The sequence below is a fragment of the Taudactylus pleione genome, unplaced genomic scaffold, assembly GCF_031769625.1.
Source record: "Taudactylus pleione unplaced genomic scaffold, aTauple2 ptg000407l, whole genome shotgun sequence".
Taxonomy (NCBI): Eukaryota; Metazoa; Chordata; class Amphibia; order Anura; family Myobatrachidae; genus Taudactylus; species Taudactylus pleione.
Window position 1 is genome coordinate 2,380,798 of NW_028284809.1, and position 21,041 is coordinate 2,401,838.

Genomic DNA, 21,041 nt, shown 5'->3' on the forward strand with positions numbered 1-21,041 from the left:
TCCAGTATGCAGGAGTGCATTCTTGGATAGTTTAGTTAAACCGTCTGAGAAGTTGGTCTCGAAACAGCCATCTAACCTCAGCACAGTTCATCAATCTCAGGCAGTCTCTCAGGGGCAGGAGTTGTGATCACTATGGATGCCAGGTTTCAGGGATGGGGGGAGCAGTCATACTGAACCTGCATCTGTAGGGACTTTGGTCCAGAGAGGAGACAAGGTTTATAATCAGTGTCTTGGAACTGAGAGCATTGTATTGAAGGAAGCTCAGTCACTGTTTCAGGGCAGACCAATTAGAATCCAAACAGACAATGCCACAGCAGTAACATATATAAATTGGGTTGAGTATGGGATGCCGTAGACGTGATCCCAGCGGTCACAATCCCGATGCCTGCATCCCGACAGGGTTAGCATTTGGACACTTATTGGTCGGTATGCTAACCCTTCCCCTTTCCCTACCCTAATCTTCCCTCTTTGGTGCCTTACCCTAACCTCCACCCTATTTCATAAACCTAACCTCCCTCTCCCTGCACCCTAAACCTAACCCTCTCCACCTAGTGCCTAACCCTCCCCCCAACCCCGCTACTTACTTTCGGTGTACCAGTGTTCGGGATGCCGGCACTGGGATTCTCCCTGGCATCGGAATTTCGGATCATTCTACTAACTCGGTTGCGACTTCATGGGCAGCACAGCAAGCAGCTTCCTTAATGAGTCTGCTTCCAGTGATGCTTCTGTTGGATGAAACGTACTGCGTTCAGCCAAGACTGTGCATACCCTCCTGTAGGGGCAGCTTTGGAATGTCCCCATGGTCAGCAGCATCTCCTAGATGGATGAAGGATAAATGTCTATTCTCTGAGCCCATCTGCGAGCCCTCCCTTATGTTGTTATGGGTGACAATGATGTGATTTTTGTCTTTATTCTTGTTCAGCCTATCCTCTGAGCTTTTTTAGTAAAAACTGAGGAGCAGCTGGGGGGAGGAAATTTATACTAGTAGAACCAGTTAGGAGCCAGCTTCTAAACCTTGTATACAACCCGTATGGTCAACAGTGGCCCACATTGAGCATCTGTAGTGTTTTTATAATGTTTTTGGATAGTAAAATTTATATTATTAATGAACTCATTTCATTATCTCTCACAGTTGCAGCGCTAGAAGTCTTTGCTCCTCCTACTCAACGGACACTTGTTGGATCCGATGTGGTTCTTCCCTGCACCTTCTCTGTGGATAAAAGGATAATAGACCCTAAAATCCTCACCATATTGTGGTTTTTCCAGGGAAAGGTTGTTTTGAGATATGACATCAAAGGTATGATCCCTAACCCAAGAATTTCGCTCAGTGTCGAAGCAGCAAGGAATGGAAACGCGTCACTATCTCTGTCCAACGTTGGGCTCTCTGATAGGGGCGTCTACAGGTGTGTGGTAAATTATATTCCAGACCGTGAGGAGATGGAAATTTCACTTAATGTTCAAGGTAAGAAAATTACATTATTACTGTAAAGTAACCTGAAAATCATTTATCACATGTAAAACATGATTTCAAAATGAGTCTTACTGGCTTTGGAATTAAATAACCACCCTCCATAAGAAACATTCAAATTTGTGTTCCAGGGCTATTTGGTAGTGGTTAAACTTGTGCTTGTATGGGACAAAAAGATCAAATCTAAAAGCAAAGCAATTCAGTTATTTTTAGAGATGTACGCGGACCCCCATGTTTAAATTTTGGATCTAGGTTCATCTTTGTGTTTTGGTTTTACAAAACCACCCTCACGTGTTTTGGATCTGTATTTTTTATTTTTTTGTTAGAAAAACAGATAAAATCACATAATTTGAACCTTTTTTATACCCACAGTTTTTTGAACCTCAATACCATTAATTTCCAGTAATTTCCAGTCAATTTTGACCACCTCACAGCTCTCAATATTGTTTCCATCCAGTTTAGGCCAAAAGGTTACGCCAAGCTAGTTGGCTGACTAAGCTAAGCGACAGCAGTGGGCGGCACAAACGGGATACGTTTGGCATCCCAGCGATCAGTATGCTGATGCTTATTTTACCGGGGCCGGAATCCGAATGCTGGTCAGAATCCCGGCACCGGCATCCCTACTGCCGGGATACCGCAGGTAAAAAGCAGGATTAGGGGGGAGGGTTAGTGTTAGGTTAAGGGGTTAGGCTTAGGCAATAGGGGGAGGGTTATAATTAAGCGCTAATTGGGGAGGGTTAGGTTTAAGGTGCGGGGAGGGTGATGTTAGGTTCAGGCACTAAGGGGGGAGGTTAGGGTTAGGCACCAATGAGGGAGGGTTAGGGTAGGGAGAGGGGGAGGGTTAGAATACCAACCAACAAGTGTTGGTATACTAATCCTGTCAGGATGCTGGCATGGGGATTCTGACCGCCGGGATCCCGATTGCCGGCATCCCATACCCAACCCGTCATAAACACATGGCAGTACAACTTTAAACATGACACATGTAGGAAACAGAAAGTCACTGCAGTGGCAAACAGGATGGCAGTTTTATATAAACTATAGAATTAGGGATGTGCTGGCTTTGGATTTGGATTTTTTTTTGCAAAAATGTACAAAAAAAGCTAAAATCACATAATTTGGGCTATTTTTTTGTTCCTAGAGTATTATTAACCTTAATAACATTAATTTCCAGTCATTTGCAGTCAATTTAGACCACCTCACAGCTTATAATATTTTTTTCACCATTATTGGCCAAAGGTTGCAGTGAGCTGACTGGTTACAAAGCGACAGAGCAGCAGCGCAGTGGCACAGACACCACAGTTTAAAGCACATCTATGAAACATTGCCACACAGCAGTGGCAGAAATGAAAGGTAGTGCAAGATAGAATTGTCCTTGGGTCCTCCCACCCACCCTTATGTTGGATATTATAAAGGACATGCACACTTTAACAAACCAAGCACTTCAGCGACAGGGACTGCCACTTTTGTGGTTGAAGTGCTTGGTTTGTTTGGGCCCCCACAAAACAAGCTACCAATCGGCTTAAGGCAACAGATCTACAGTGGCAAGATGTCATCGTAATTGCCATCCTCACCCTCATCAGTGTGCACATCATCCTCACACAATATTAATTCATCCCCACTGTAATCCACCATTGCAGAAGACTCTGTACTGTCAAGTAATTTCCGGGAAAGGTCTTCATCGTGGAATTTCCAGTTAATTTTGAACATCATCTTTTCCACATTTTGAGGAAGTAGCCTCCTACGCCATTCGCTCACAAGGTTCCCAGCTGTGCTGAAAACTCTCTCCGAGTACACACTGGAGGGTGGGAAGCATAAGTAATGCAAAGCCAGTTCATACAAGGGCCTCCAAATTGCCTTTTTTTCCTTCCAGTACATGATGTTGGGCAATTCTAATGTTGGGCAATTCTTTTAGACCCGAACAGATGTCAAAATGTATGGTTATTTGCATCACAACTGGGTCTTTTGGGAAAGCTGATTTTTTTTTTCTGGTTGCTGCTGATGAAATTGAAGGAGATGTCGTAGTGCTTATGATACTTGCCAACTTGCTCACCAGTAGCTCTTTACATCTTTTAAGATGTGGGTCAGTTGGAAAGAAAGACACAGCATACGACTTAAACCTAGGATCAAGCACGGTTGCTAAAATGTAGTGATTAGATTTCAAGATCATGGCTACCCTTGGATCCTGGCGAAGCGAATAAAGGACTCGATCTACATGTCCGGCATACTTTGCGGATTCGCTTTGCTTAATCTCCTCCTTCAATTCTCCAGCTGATTTTCCAATATCCTAATTAGGGGAATCACTTGACTCAAGCTAGCAGTGTCAGCACTCACTTCACATGTGGCTACTTCAAATGGTTTGAGCATCTTGCACAAGACAGAAGGTACTCTCCACAGTGTTGGGCTAAGGTACATCCCCCTCCTCTCCCAATGTCATGGCTTGTCGTATACAGTAGCTATGGATTGCTTTTTGCTGTTCATCCATCTGCTGAAGCATATAAAGGGTGGAGTTCCACCTTGTTACCACCTCTTGCTTCAGTTGATGGCAGGGCAAATTATAGTGTTCTTGCAGGTGCTGCAATTTCCTGCATGCTGTTGCTGAATGCCGAAAATGTCCCAACATTTTTCGGGCCACAGACAGCATCTCCTGCACGCCCCTGTCATTTTAAAAAAAACCTGCATCACTAAGTTGATTGTGTGAGCAAAACAGGGGATGTGTAGAAATTCACCCGGCTGTAATGCTTTCACAATATTTGTGGCGTGGGGTAAGCCATGTTTCTATGACATCTCCGGTGATACACAGAGTCGCCTGCCTCTGAATGAGCTGACCTGGTTTGTTACATACTGGTTCTGCTGCTGAAGGCGATTCACTCACCCAGTGGGCTGTCACAGTCATGTAATCTTTAGTTTGCCCACTACCACTTGTCCACATATCTGTGGTTAAGTGGACAGTTGGTAAAATGGCACTTTGTAGGGCATTAATTAAGTTCTTTTTAACGTCCTGGTACAGCCGAGCAATGGATTTCGGGTAAAAGGAAACCGAGATGGAATTTGGTACTGGACCTCAATTAACTGTGTAAAACCCACTGCATTAATAGTGGATATTGGATGCAGATCTAATACTAGCATAGCCGTCATAGCATCACTGATCCGCTGTGCGACTGGGTGAGAGCTGTCATACCTTCTTCCCCTTGCAACGGATTATTTAACAGTTAATTGTATTGTTAAAATACTACTCGTAGTCTTCTTGGTCCATCTCTGGGATGTAGATCCACCCCAGCAGCAGCAGGGCTAGTGCTTAAGGATTCTTGTGAGGAGTCCGGGAAAGGGGATGAGTCACCTAGTAAATTGGATGCTGGACTACTTCTGATCACTACTGAGAATATTGAGGATGAAGGTGTTGGCGGTGGAGATTGCAGATGCTGGGATCTAGTAGAGCTAGCTGATGCTAGACTGCTTGTTGTTATTTTTTCAGCACCAGTTTCTGATGTTATAAAATGCTTGTCATGAGCTTGCTGCAGATAACGTAATAGAGTGGAGGTTTCTAGATGCTTAACATCCCTACCTCTACTTACTATGGTTCCACAACGGCTACATATGGCTTGACAAATGTCAGGATTTGGGAAAAAATAATTGCAGACATAAGAGGTGGATTTGTTGGTCCTATGCCCAGGCATGACAAAGGCCTTCTTCTTATCATGGCTAAGAGCTGCTTCCAGTGTTGCCTGACTTACACAAACAACATCCTTATCCTCAATATCCTCGTTAATGCCAGCGTCAGCTACAGAAATATCCCCCTCATCCTCCTGCAATTCCACGTTGGCATCCTCAATTTCTATGTCATCAGCAATACTTATGCTGCTCATCCCCACAAATACAGAGGGAGCAGAAACTGTGGAAGGTGGCTTCTGTGAAAGGTCAGGCTCACACATAGCACTCGTGGACACACTTAGACTTTCCTCAGGGATTCCTGACATTTGTGTTTCTTAATGCACAGTTTGATCTACTGCCTTAGTGGTTTTCATTTTTTTTACACTTCTGTGAAAGGTCTTTCATTGTCATGAGAGGCAGAGGATGCCTCACTGACAGGTGCAGAACCACCACTAAGAAATAAAGGCCAAGGCCTGAGCCTTTCCTTGCCACTGCGCGTGGTGAATGGTATATTGCCAATTTTCTGTTTTTCTGCACTAACCTTTAGAGGTTTTTTGTGTTACCCGTGTGAAATCTCGATTTTTGGATTTCAGATACACTAATTTTTTAGTCTCTACGCCCTTGAGTATCAGCTTTAGATTATAGTGAATAACTAGTATTATCATCATGACTGGTTCCAGCAGCTGCACTGCTTGCATTTTCTTGCTGATTCTGCTCTACACTCGGTTGGTTGTCGTGATCCATATTGATGAAAACACACAGAGGACTACTGCCCAATTAGTCACGGTGCTTATACACACAGAGGGCTACTGCCCAAGAAACACGGTGCTTATACACACAGAGGACTACTGCCCAATTAGTCACGGTGCTTATACACACAGAGGGCTACTGCCCAAGAAAGTCATGGTTCTTATACACACAGAGGACTACTGCCCAAATAGTCACGGTGCTTATACACACAGAGGGCTACTGCCCAAGAAAGTCACGGTTCTTACACACACAGAAGACTACTGCCCAATTAGTTATGGTGTTAATAGACACAGAGGGCTACTGCCCAATTAGTCACAGTGCTTATACACACAGATGGCTATTGCCCAAGGAGTCACAGTGCTTATACACACAGAGGGCTACTGCCCAATTAGTCACGGTGCTTATACACACAGAGGGCTACTGCCCAAGAAAGTCATGGTTCTTACACACACAGAAGACTACTGCCCAATTAGTCACGGTGCTTATACACACAGAGGGCTACTGCCCAAGAAAGTCACGGTTCTTATACACACAGAGGGCTACTGCCCAAGAAGTCACGGTGCTTGTATACACTATACAGTAGTAACAGTACACTACACAGTGGAATACAGCACACAAAAACATATATAATATATTATATTTTTTACCTTTTTAAAAAAAAACAAAAACAGCAACTTTTTATTTACACTGGAGCAGATGGGCAGTACTTTAATCAGCAGCTGAGCATACATCAGCAGTGCACAGCCACTTAACAGCACAGCCACTTAACACCACAGCCAATGGAGTCTGGAGTCTGGACAGTGGACACAGGCTACTACAGCCACTGTAACTATTAGAGTAGCACAGCATACATCAGCATGCTGACTCAACCCCCTACAGTCACTTAACATTAACAGCACAGCCAATGGAGTCTCTTTTTTTTATACAGGCACTGGCAGCCGACTTTGCAGAGCTGTGCGCAGCTTGCGTGCTTAGTGACAAATGGCGCAGAGTCCTGGTCCCGGCGCCTTATATAGAACCAAGTCTCGTGAGAATCAGACATCGGAAAGATGACGTCCGACCTCGAAGTGAAATGTGAGTCAGGCGGGAACACCAGAGCGATGGCTCGGGTGGACTTGTATTCCACATGATCGGAGCGGTTCGGATTCCACAGAATCTAGACCGCTCATCCCTATATAGAATATTTTCATTAGTCAAGAACTAGATCAGAGGCCCGAGGGCTGTACAGAGAAATGGAAGTGGATAATGTAGTGCAAGAGAGATTGATTGAGTGATTGATTAATCATTATTTTATTACTACTATAAAAAAAATAAATCAGAGAAGTGGAAAATGCTATTAAAAAGCAAGCACCAAAAATGGATGAAAGTGTTGTATTAGTTCATTAATTTATTGTAATTGACTAAGAAAATTAAATTTAAGGCCATACAAGAATGCAACGCTAATAGCCAAGGATTCCTCACATGGCAAAATAGAAGTCAAAAAAATTAATAGTGGCATTGGAGAACAGCAAACTCCAAATCAGCCTATTCTAAGCTAACAAATATTTGAGGGCTGACCTGCTGCCATACTGCCCCCCCCTCCCTCCTCCTCCCTAAGTGGGTAAAACACCCTGTGTGGTACATATATGAGGTGTACCAGAGAGTCTAAGTGCCTGATTTAGCAAGGATCGCTATTCTGCTAATACGCAGTTGCTGATATCAGCAGGGAAATGCAAATGTTTGCAATCGCATTGCGATCACAGCTCAACATAAGGACGCCCACTTCCACTTGCTCACATCCGTATACTTTGGCAATATAGCGAAATAATCGGTAACATCGAGTAACATCGGACCCATACGCACAGTTAAGGCAGGTCAGACCTCACTCAGGAATTGCTGACTTCAGCTCACGCTATGAGGCCTTAACCTGCGTATGGTTTTGCAGTGGATCATTTATGCACGGCGTTGAAACATACTGGCACGCCTGCGTTCGCCCGACCCCAGAACCCCCCCGACATATCTATCTATCTATCTATCTCATATCTATCTATCTCATATCTATCTATCTATATCTCTATCTATCTATCTATCTCATATCTATCTATCTATCTATCTATCTATCTATCTATCTATCTAATATCTATCTATCTATTTCATATCTATCTATCTATCTATCTCATATCTATCTCATATCTATCTATCTAGCTATCTATATCTCTATCTATCTCATATCTATCTATCTATCTATCTATCTATCTATTTATCTATCTATCTATCTCATATCTATCTATCTATCTATCTATCTATCTAATATCTATCTATCTCTATCTATCTCTCTCTTATCTATCTATCTATCTCATTATCTATCTATCTATCTATCTATCTCATATCTATCTAATATCTATCTATCCATCTAGCTATCTCATATCTATCTATCTATCTATCTATCTATCTATCTATCTATCTATCTATCTATCTATCTATCTATCTCATATCTATCTATCTCATATCTATCTCATATCTATCTAATATCTATCTATCCTATCTATCTATCCTATCTATCTATCCTATCTATCTCATATCTATCTCATATCTATCTCTCTATCTATGTATCTCATATCTATCTCATATCTATCTATCTATATATCTATCTATATATAAGCCATGTCTCCTGCTCTGAGTAGCAGGAATAAGCGGCACTCATCCGGACTTAGCAATGTAGTAAAGATGTTTTATTCCAGCGTGAACCAACGTTTCAAGGCCTAAACGGCCTTTTTCTCAAGATAGATATCTATCTATCTATCTATCTCATATCTATCTATCTCATATCTATCTATCTATATCTCTATCTATCTATCTATCTCATATCTATCTATCTATCTATCTAATATCTATCTATCTATTTCATATCTATCTATCTATCTATCTCATATCTATCTATCTAGCTATCTATATCTCTATCTATCTATCTCATATCTATCTATCTATCTATCTATTTATCTATCTATCTATCTCATATCTATCTATCTAATATCTATCTATCTCTATCTATCTCTCTCTTATCTATCTATCTATCTATCTCATTATCTATCTATCTATCTATCTATCTATCTATCTATCTATCTCATATCTATCTAATATCTATCTATCCATCTAGCTATCTCATATCTATCTATCTATCTATCTATCTATCTATCTATCTATCTCATATCTATCTATCTCATATCTATCTCATATCTATCTAATATCTATCTATCCTATCTATCTATCCTATCTATCTATCTATCTATCTATCTATCTATCTATCTATCTATCTCATATCTATCTCTCTATCTATGTATCTCATATCTATCTCATATCTATCTATCTATATATCTATCTATATATATATATATATATATATATCTATCTCATATCTATCTATCTCATATCTATCTATCTATCTATCTATCTCATATCTATCTATCTATCTCATATCTATCTATCTCATATATATCTAACTATCTATCTCATATCTATCTATCTATATCTCTATCTATCTATCTCATATCTATCTATCTATCTATCTATCTATCTATCTATCTAATATCTATCTATCTATTTCATATCTATCTATCTATCTCATATCTATCTATCTCATATCTATCTATCTAGCTATCTATATCTCTATCTATCTAACTCATATCTATCTATCTATCTATCTATCTATCTCATATCTATCTATCTATCTATCTATCTATCTATCTATCTATCTATATATCTAATATCTATCTATCTATCTCTCTCTTATCTATCTATCTATCTCATAGCTATCTATCCATCTATCTATCTATCTATCTATCTATCTATCTATCTATCTATCTAATATCTATCTATCTATCTATCTCATATCTATCTATCTCATATCTATCTATCTCATATCTATCTCATATCTATCTATCTATCTATCTATCTATCTATCTAATATCTATCTATCTATCTATCTATCCCCTATCTATCTATCTATCTATCTCTATCTATCTATCTATCTCATTATCTATCTATCTATCTATCTATCTATCTATCTATCTCATATCTATCTATCTATCCTATCTATCCATCTATCTATCTCATATCTATCTATCTATCTCATATCTATCTATCTATCTCATATCTATCTATCTCATATCTATCTATCTATCTATCTCATATCTATCTATCTATCTATCTATCTATCTATCTATATCTATCTATCCACACGCACAAAAACACTAATATAGAATATGTGAAATTGTTTCTATTAGGCCTATGTATTAGGTGAATATGTTGCGGACAATGGAGGAGGTGACCCTTCAGTGCTGGCGACCGGCGGCAGGCGCCTCCATTGTCTCCCATAGTTCTGCCCCATGGTCTACGTAGCCTCTGCATTCGCAGTTCCCATTGCAATTGCTAGTTCGTGCATGCGCATTGCGATTCATACACATGCGCAGTGCGGAAACATCGTCCGAGTGCGTGCGTTCTCTCCTTTGTGTTCCTTGCTGAATCAGGCGATGAGTATGAAGGATAATAATACCATGGTTTGTTTTTCTCCTAAATCTAGGCAACAAGGAGCCAAATAACAAAAGAAAACTTTTGTCTATCCAAAAAAGACCATCCCCAATGCCCCCCAAAAATACAGCCCATGATGAAAAGAAGAAGAAGAAAAATCCTGCTACAGAAGCCTGTCAGCATCTCCTGACCAACGGCCCGCCCACTGAAACCCCGGTGGACACCCTACACCCCTGGCCACACGCCCGCCCGCAGTTCAAATGCCGTACATAGTGTCACACACTGTCGTGTGATTCACATATGGCCCGTGTCGCAGCGTGATGGCTTCACTAGCCCTCCCTGTAATTCCAGCCACACAGGGGTGCATTGTGGAACTGATCGTCGGCTACAGGCCACTGGGAATTATTTGTTATGGACTGGTCTGGCCCGCCTCTGCACAGGGTCCGGTCGGCCAGCGCTACCTGTTTTTTAAACTGTAGTCCGCACTTCATTCAAATGCTCATGCAGAGCAGCTGCACAAACCCAGCAAGCATAGCCAGTACTCAGAAGTCCAGGTGTTTGGAACTCCGCAAATAGGAGGGGACACTAGCAGAGGGTGGCTAAAGTGAGTGTTCTTCCCGTTGAATCTCAGCCCTGCCGTCTTTACATGCTCCTGGTGGCTGAGCCTCTACACCTGCTCATGGAGCCACGATGGATGATCTCATACTGCAAGTGGGTGACAGAATGCAAGAGTCTCTTTATCTGAAGTGTTCAACAGCCACACAGACACTTCCACGCATCAGTGAGGCATATGGGGCAGCACTGTGGTGTTGGCATATGGGGCAGTACTGTGTTGTTCGTATATGGGGCAGTACTGTAGTGGTGGCATATGGGGCAGCACTGTGGTGTTGGCATATGGGCAGTACTGTGGTGTTGGCATACGGGGCAGTACTGTGTTGTTGGCATATGGGGCAGTACTGTAGTGGTGGCATATGGGGCAGTACTGTGGTGTTGGCATATGGGCAGTACTGTGTTGTTGGCATATGGGGAAGTACTGTAGTGGTGCCATATGGGGCAGTACTGTGGTGTTGGCATATGGGGCAGTACCGTGGTGTTGGCATATGGGGCAGTACTGTGTTGTTGGCATATGGGGCAGCACTGTAGTGGTGGTATATGGGGCAGCACTGTGGTGTTGGCATATGGGGCAGTACTGTGTTGTTGGCATATGGGGCAGTACTGTAGTGGTGGCATATGGGGCACTACTTTGGAGGGGGCATATGCAACACTGCTGTGGTTGGGTTATATGTATATGGTACTACTGTGGATAATGGGGTATGACTGTGGGGGTATATATGAGACAGGTAATCCCAAGGGGCCTGAGCATTTTTTTTTTTTTTCATTTGTGTTTTTAATTTAAATTAAATACTAGAAAATATAGTTTTTGTTTTCAAATTATAATAATAATTAATAATAAAGTATTATTTAAAAGTAGTTTGGGAGGAGGGCGGTGCTACTGAAATTCTCGCACAGGGTGCTTTCAGATCTGGGACCGGTCCTCTTACAGTGTCTCTGGCTGGCCCTGTGTGACGTCATGCAGCTGCCACCAAACCACTGCTCCTAAAAGTATCTGAGCTCAGCCCTGTGAAGGTGATCCATATATATTAAATATATATATATATATATATATATATATATATAATATATATACATATATATATATATATGTGTGTGTAATATATGTAAGTATTGCTGTTAATATTTATGCCATCTGTTATATTTCCGTAAAACTAATTATATATACTGTGTGTGTATATATATATATATATATATATATATGCACATACTCATATAATTATATATATATACACATACTCATATAATATATATATATACACATACTCATATAATATATATATATATATATTTTATGAGTCATTTACATTTGAAATCCTAGCCATCAGATACCTCCTTTTTAATTAAATATATTAGAATTACATAGAGCGGTATCAAATTACTGTAGGCAATATCTATTGTTTCACTTTTGGGATATCGAGTAGTAGTATTATCCCATGGAGAATCTTCTGATAGAGTATATTTAAATTGCATCATATCCACCGTCTATCTATCTCTGCCATGGGGGTATGTTCAGTATTACAGCATACCCGCTTTGTACATATTCATGGATGAGGAGATGTTGCTTCTGTAAGCCCGATATGGGCCATACCTGCATCTTAAACAGTAGCGCTGCCTGTATGGTTTGGGCACACATTTAGTACCTATATTAATACATCAGCGTGGGTATGTGAGCTCCGCTACATCACATTTAGGGCCCGATTCAGATCTGGACGCTAAGAAGCGTTCGCTTGCAGCTGGCGATGGTTCGCAATGTGCGCGTACATCGCAGTGCGCGTGCGCAAACTAGTCCAAGTGAACGAGATGTGTTCTCGGCGAGCATAGACAGCCCAACTGAATGAGTGACAGGTCAAGCCGTCTGTGGGTGATAACAGGGGCAGGCCACTAGAAACGGGGGAGTGGAGGTGCGAGCACAGGCGTGCCTGAGCGTCTTAACGCCGTTTCAGAGGCGTGCATAATTAACAGACAGCGTCATAGTACACGTCACCTGGTTGAATTATACACTGAAGTGCTCGCAGTGCTTGTGGTAGGGTACAGTCAACCTCAAGCGCTGCGTTTGCTTCAGATGGTACCCGATGTACCGATGGAGATGACGTGCGCAAGTGGGCTTCTTAAGATAAACTGGTGGGCGTCTGCATACACAAATCGATCACACGCCAGTATAGTGGGCGTGCTTATGCCTTGCCGTGTGATCGCCTGCCATGCCGTCACTTAGCCTAATTTGAATACGCTGAGAGCGAGTGGGTCTGAATCGAGCCCTTGGTCTTTAAAAGTCCAGTTTGTTACAGTTTTTCAAGGAACAGCTTGAGAAAGGGCCATTTGCATCTGAACAGTTGCGGACTTGCACATTGGAACATTTGCAATAAACAATATATGTTTAGAGTGCCATCTATTTTTTGCTCTCTTTACATTACAATCAGAATTGTCTCCAGCGCCTTAATTTTTTTTCTTAATTTCTTTTGGGTGAGTGCCTGTTCTACATTTTTTTTTAGATTTGTGACTCTTTTTTTTTAGTTTTCATTATTGTGATCGAATAGATTCTCAGTATAGCTATTAATTAGGTAAGGTAACTTTTTTTTATATAGAGAGCTGTCACATTCATGACATCATGACCCTTATGCTCTTTATTAAAGGGTTTCACATTTACATCATCACTAAGTGCTAATTTACTTATTTTGTCATATTATGGTCACGTTAACAAGGGGTATTTCCCTTTGTGCCAAAACTCTCACATTACACTATTAATATGCCCCCTGTGCAGACAACACACCCACAACACTGGTCACACCTCCCACATCTCTAGTCAGAAACCTGTGGCGCCGTTTACACCCCCTATGGCATCACACAATAGGCCCTTCATAAATGTCAGCTCCAGGCCCATGTGGACCTTTATCTGGCACTGCACACTGGTGTCAAATTTACACTAATGTAATATCCCTGCTGCAGATATAAAGTCTTAGGAGGAAGGCTGTGTAGGTGTGTGTGTTTGTATTTACACACACCATAAGCAGAGTGATTTTATATATTTTTAACCTCTAAATATAGATCTCAAGTCTCAACTGAACTTAATGAGGTCAGCTCAGCACTGTCATACAGCTCTTTCTGGCAGTCCTGTGTGAAATACGCCAGCTGAGCTCAGCACTGTCATACAGCTCTTTCTGGCAGTCCTGTGTGAAATACGCCAGCTGAGCTCAGCACTGTCACACAGCTCTCTCTGGTGGTCCTGTGTGAAATAGCCTATGTCAGCTGAGCTCAGCACTGTCACACAGCTCTATCTGGTGGTCCTGTGTGAAATAGCCTATGTCAGCTGAGCTCAGCACTGTCATACAGCTCTCTCTGGCGGTCCTGTGTGAAATAGGTCAGCTGAGCTCAGCACTGTCATACAGCTCTCTCTGGTGGTCCTGTGTGTAATAGGTCAGCTGAGCTCAGCACTGTCATACAGCTCTATCTGGCGGTCCTGTGGGAAATAGGTCAGTTGAGCTCAGCACTGTCACACAGCTCTCTCTGGTGGTCCTGTGTGTAATAGGTCAGCTGAGCTCAGCACTGTCATACAGCTCTATCTGGCAGTCCTGTGTGAAATAGGTCAGCTGAGCTCAGCACTGTCATACAGCTCTATCTGGCGGTCCTGTGTGAAATAGGTCAGCTGAGCTCAGCACTGTCATACAGCTCTCTCTGGTGGTCCTGTGTGAAATAGGTCAGCTGAGCTCAGCACTATCACACAGCTCTCTCCGGCGGTCCTGTGTGAAATAGCCTATTTCAGCTGAGCTCAGCACTGTCACATAGCTCTCTCTGGCGGTCCTGTGTGAACTAGGTCAGCTGAGCTCAGCACTGTCATACAGCTCTCTCTGGTGGTCCTGTGTCCTGTGCTGAGCTCAGCACCGTCACACAGCTCTCTCCGGCGGTCCTGTGTGAAATAGCCTATGTCAGCTGAGCTCAGCACTGTCACATAGCTCTCTCTGGTGGTCCTGTGTGTAATAGGTCAGCTGAGCTCAGCACTGTCATACAGCTCTCTCTGGTGGTCCTGTGTGTAATAGGTCAGCTGAGCTCAGCACTGTCACACAGCTCTCTCTGGCGGTCCTGTGTGAAATAGCCTATGTCAGCTGAGCTCAGCACTGTCATACAGCTCTCTCTGGTGGTCCTGTGTGTAATAGGTCAGCTGAGCTCAGCACTGTCATACAGCTCTCTCTGGTGGTCCTGTGTGTAATAGGTCAGCTGAGCTCAGCACTGTCACACAGCTCTCTCTGGTGGTCCTGTGGGAAATGGGTCAGCTGAGCTCAGCACTGTCACATAGCTCTCTCTGGTGGTCCTGTGTGTAATAGGTCAGCTGAGCTCAGCACTGTCACACAGCTCTCTCTGGTGGTCCTGTGTGTAATAGGTCAGCTGAGCTCAGCACTGTCATACAGCTCTCTCTGGCGGTCCTGTGTGAAATAGCCTATGTCAGCTGAGCTCAGCACTGTCACACAGCTCTCTCTGGCGGTCTTGTGTGAAATAGCCTATGTCAGCTGAGCTCAGAACTGTCACACAGCTCTATCTGGCGGTCCTGTGTGAAATAGCCTTGGTCAGCTGAGCTCAGCACTGTCCAGGGCTGGATTAAGGGGGGGGGATGGACAATTGCCCCAGGACCCCCACACACAGAGGGGCCCCCTCACGGGGTTGGTGTGACCCTGCCGAGAACAGGTGTCCAGTGGCATCTGTTCTCAGATGGGGGCTCTGCTGCCACGGCTGTGTGGTTGTACTGTATGCAGCAGCACAGTTAGTGTTGCTGCATACAGCGCAGAGCGGCTCACAAGTCCCGTCATTGGGCCCGGCGTCACGTGACACATCAGAGGTGACTAGGGAGCAGCTCTGCCAGAATCGTGAGCGAGGTGAGAATTATTAATCAGGGGCAGAAATAGAGGAAGTAGGCACGCTGTGCGGCTTGGTGGAAGGGAGAGGGGAGGAGGCTCAGTGTGTCTTGGGGGGAGGTAGGCTCCATGTGCCTTGATGGGGGCCCCCACAAGCCTTAATTCAGACCTGGCACTGTCACACAGCTCTCTCTGGATGTCCTGTGTGAAATGGTGCCTGAATCACTGTGGAACTGGGAAGATGACATTTTGCCTCATTTTGGAATCCTAAAATGGCGGAGAGATTCTGACTGGGGCGGTACACCTGCCAAACCGTAACGCAGGAGTCCTAAGGCGAGCTCAGGGAGGAAAAAAACCTCCCGTGGAGCAGAAGGTCGCAGCCATAGTATAGTCGTTCCTCGGTCGCAGCCATAGTATTGCCACTTCCACCCATTCCATGCTGGCTGGAAAAGATCTGCAGATACAGGCGTTCCATCTCCATCCACATGACACAAATGAGCACATAATTTGGCCTACATGCCCAAAACACTCCCACTACACTCCCATGAGACAGATCAGATTGCATGGTTGCCAAGCCTTTTGTCTCCCAGAATCGCCATTTTCAAGGAAAGAGTGATAGGACAGATCATTCCGTCTGCACTTGCAATCTCCATCCTTGTGTGCACACGTGGTCCGGCACATGCACAGTTGGTGAATTCATTCTATGGCGCATGCAGCTATCCTTGGGATACATCTACATTTCCACCCTGTGTCCAACTCTGCATCAGGCTCAGAATGTGCTGTAACCTGGGGATCAGATCGCTATAAGAGTCTCATCTACTTCATCTTTAGAGGTGATAATATTCCAGAACTGTGAAATCTGCAAGTAACATATCATTCGTAGATACGGTTCGATTCAGGGTTGGACTGGCCCCTAGGGGTATTTGTAGATACGATTGGTTCAGGGTCGGACTGGCCCATAGGGGTACAGGGGAATCCCCCGGTGGGTGCAACTGTCTGAGGGCCCACCCCCTCCTCTAAGGATCAGGTTCCAGACTGTTCACTTGAATTATGCATTATACATATGTTACATTATCCTGCACAGGACTATGGTGTATTTTCTACAAACTATTGCTGTTATTAATCTGGTACATTATCATGCATCCACTAGCAGTATCTACTATATACAGTATTTTTAAAAGGGGCCCTGACCGTGCTTTCTCTAATGGGGTGCAGACTAACCAATTGTATTTATTCTCCTTATAGCTACACCAGTTATACAGATACCAAACAAGGCTGTCCAGATAAATAGGGAGAACACCCTGTACTGTAAGGTCACTGGATTCTTTCCTCCAGACATTGCCATCCATTGGCACGTAGATAAGGAGGTGCCAAAAAATCAAATGATGGGTAAACCGCAACTGGACAGAGACGGCACCTACTGGGTAAATAGCACAATGATAATTACACCGACCGATGAGCACCGGAATAGAACCATCTCCTGCAGGATCCAGCATGCCTCTCTCCAGGAGCCTCTTCAGGAGAACTTCCAGCTGGTCTATAAGGGTAGGAAGTGTTATCCGCTCCTGGTGCTCAGTGTGTGTGTTGTATCATTTTGGGCTGATTGCAGCGGTGGAACCCTGTGTGATAAGAAGCTATAGGAGAAGATGCTGGGATGTGTAGGAGAACCTCTCCCTCTGCTCACATGCACCGTTGTCTTATTTATTTCCTGCAGATGATATGTCTCATACGGGCACTATTGTGGGTTGTGTCATTGGGATACTGTTGATATCTGCAGTGATGTTTGGCATCTTCTTTTGGTGGAAACAACGGAAGGACAGGAGAAATGGTAATACCCTGATCGTTAGATCATGTTAGACAAAAAAGTAGAATTAAGTAAAAATTGTGACTTTGAAGCATATAGATGTGTCCACATACATCTATCCCCTGTTCGCTACAAGTCGCGCTACACATAATGCGGTAGCTCGGTGTGGCTCGGTAGCACAGAATGTCTTTATGTGCGACTTTTTCCCGTCAAATGCGTCTTATTCGCACAGTGATGCAAACAGGACGCACAAGCAGTTTCTGCTGATTAAAATGACATGCAACATGCCTATATTCTGTGTGCGACTGCGGTTGTATCTGCATGCGAAACGCTGCGTTACAGTGCCAGCGGCTGTGACACTGTAACGTAGCATTTCGCATGAAGATGCACCCGAAGTCATACACAGGATATAGGCATGCCGCATATCATTTTAATCAGCAGAAACTGCTTGTGCGTCCTCGCTGTACGAATAAGACGCATTTGAAGGGAAAAAGTAGCACAAATATACGTTCTGTCCTACCAAGTCACACCACGGCATGGCGCGACTGGAATGGCTGCTTAATGCGCAGGGAGTCTAGATGTATTATTATTATTATCCTTTATTTATATGGCGCCACATGTGTTCCGCAGCGCCTTACATAGTACATAAAACTAATAAGTGAACAAAAAAACAAAAAACAAACAAATAACTTACAGTACAGTCAAGGACATTATATACATTGCTGCAATAGTGATTAAAACACTCACAATAAGCAGCCGGGAGTTGGCAGTCACATGTTAGGTGCCTTTAATGAGGAGTAAGGAGTAGAAGAAAGTGTAAGGAGAAGCACATGAGGGAAGAGGTCCCTGCTCGTGAGAGCTTACATTCTAAAGGAAAGGGGCAGACAGACAGGCGTGACACAGAAGGGGAAGATAGAGAGGAAAGAGCATGAGGTGGGTTAGGATGAGAACAGGAAGGCCTTGATAAAGTAGTGTGTCTTGAGAGCCCATTTGAAGATATGCAGTGAGGTGGAGAGTCTGATAGGGAGAGGGAGAGCATTCCAAAGGTAGGGAGCAGCACGGGCAAAATCTTGGAGGTGGGAGTGGGAGGAAGTAATCAGGTGGCAAGAGAGGCGGCATGCATTTGTTGAGCGAAGTGGACGGGCGGGAGTGTGAAGGGAGAGAAGGTCAGAAATGTATGCGGGAGAGGATTTAGTGAGGGCTTTGTAGGCGAGTGTAAGAACCTTGAATTGGCATCTGAAGGGGAAGGGGAGCCAGTGTAGGGCTTGAAGGAGAGGGGAAGCAGATGTAGAATGTCTGGAGAGGAAGATGAGCCGAGCAGCAGCATTGAGGACCGATTGTAGTGGAGAGAGGTGGGAGACTGGGAGGCCAGCTAGGAGAAGGTTACAGTAGTCCAATCTGGAGATGACCAGTGAGTGGATGAGGGTTTTAGTGGCATCCTGGGTGAGGAAGGGTCTAATCTTGGAAATATTTTTTAGGTGGAAGCGGCAGGACTGCGAGAGGTGCTGAATGTGTGGTTTAAAGGAGAGGGAGGAGTCTAGAATAACTCCAAGACAGCGCACTTTGGGGATAGAGGAGATAGTTGTGCCATCAATAGATAAAGAAATTGTGGGAAGTGAGGTAATGGAAGAGGTTGGGAAGATGATCAGCTCAGTCTTAGACATGTTAAGTTTAAGAAAGCGCTGGGACATCCATGAAGAGATAGCAGAGAGACAATTGGAGATACGGGTAAGAAGCAAGGGGAAGAGGTCAGGGGTGGAAAGGTAAATTTGAGTATCATCAGCATAGAGATGATATTGGAGGTCAAAAGAGTTAATGAGCTCACCTAGAGAGGACGTATATAGGGAGAAAAGGAGGGGTCCAAGAACAGAACCTTGGGGAACTCCTACTGTTAGTGGAAGGGGAGGGGAAGAGGAGTCCTTAGAGGAGACAGAGAAGGAACAATCAGAGAGGTAGGAGGACAGCCAGGAGAGGGCAGTGCCATGTAAACCGAGAGAGTAAAGGATTTGCAGGAGGAGAGGGTGGTCTACAGTGTCAAATGCAGCAGAGAGGTCAAGGAGAATGAGAAGAGAGTAGTGGCCCTTGGATTTGGCAGCAAGGAGGTCATTGTTGACTTTCGTGAGGGCAGTTTCAGTGGAGTGGAGAGAACGGAAGCCAGATTGAAATGAGTCAAAGAGGGAGTGGGAAGAAAGAAAGGTGGTAAGGCGGTTGTAAACAATATGCTCAAGGAGTTTGGAAGCAAAAGGGAGGAGAGAGATGGGTCTGTAGTTGGAGAGTATGTTAGGATCCAGGTTTTTTAAGAATGGGGGAGACAAGGGCATGTTTGAATGCAGAAGGGACAGTGAGATGATAGGGAGAGATTGAGGAGATGGGCGAGATGGGAACAGGCAGAGGGAGACAGGTAACAGAGGAGATGGGAAGGGATAGGGTCAAGGGGGGAGGTGGAAGGAGGGGAGGACCGGATGAGGGCCATGACTTCCTCTCCAGAAACAGGGGAGAAGGATGTCAGAGTTGGTGAGACAGAAGGGGAGGGGTGGTCAGGGAAGGGAGGGGTAGGAGTGCTGAGGGACTGATGTGATATGATGGAGGTAAAGGAGGGGAAGGAGAGAGGGATAAGTTAAAAGAGAGAAGGTGATGGTCAGAGAGGCGGAATGGGGAATTGGAGTAGTCAGAGGTATCACAACGGTGAGTAAAGACCAGGTCAAGTGAGTGCCCACTCACATGGGAGGGTGAAGAGGTCCATTGGGCGAGACCAAAGGAAGAGGTGAGGGTAAGGAGTTTAGCAGCAGAGGATTCTGTGGGAATGTCAATAGGAATATTAAAATAACCGAGGACACATCTGTATTTTATTGGCTGTTATTGGAGTCACTGACTGAGCGTGTTACTAATCATTTCATCAGTTACAGAGGCGTTCATGGTAAAGGACATTGATGGTCCATCTCAGCTGCTCCATGGAGAGGAAGCCACCCTGTGCTGTACGGCTACCGACTGCACAGGGGACATACGTGTGACATGGCTGGAGAAGAGAGCAGGGCAGGTCCGTGAAATCCCACAGTCTCAGCCAGTAGACGCAGGAGAGGAGGAGAAGCTCCTGGAGACATCCTATGTAATCATATCCCAGAAAGAGGGGCTTCAGTACTCCTCTTCCCTGAGGTTTATACCGTATATAGAGACTCACAAAGATGTGGCTCTAATTTGTAGGTTTATCGCTGGTCAGAAGAGCGAAGAGAAGACATTTCGCTGTAAAGCTATTTATGGTAAGATTTATCATCATTACTCTGTCTGCTAATACTCTCCAGTCCTTCAGTGTTTTATCTAGTAAGAATCATTTTCCTAAAATATTAGCAGAGTGTAACAGTATCGGAAGCCATTAAAAATGATTTCCCTCCTCTATGAAGCCCCAAAT

The 21,041-nt window shown here is 43.9% G+C and overlaps 1 protein-coding gene across 1 annotated transcript in view; it reads left to right on the plus strand.

Annotated features, from left to right (window-relative positions):
- The first annotated feature begins 1,074 nt into the window (after positions 1–1,074).
- The window catches only part of LOC148506369 (uncharacterized), a 62,367-nt gene continuing 42,400 nt past the window's right edge, over positions 1,075–21,041 (plus strand). Inside the window, exons 1-4 of the mRNA XM_088446871.1 lie at positions 1,075–1,462; positions 17,077–17,376; positions 17,546–17,659; positions 20,536–20,892. Coding sequence (XP_088302997.1) covers positions 1,075–1,462; positions 17,077–17,376; positions 17,546–17,659; positions 20,536–20,892 — 1,159 coding nt within the window. The remainder of the gene's footprint in view (positions 1,463–17,076; positions 17,377–17,545; positions 17,660–20,535; positions 20,893–21,041) is intronic.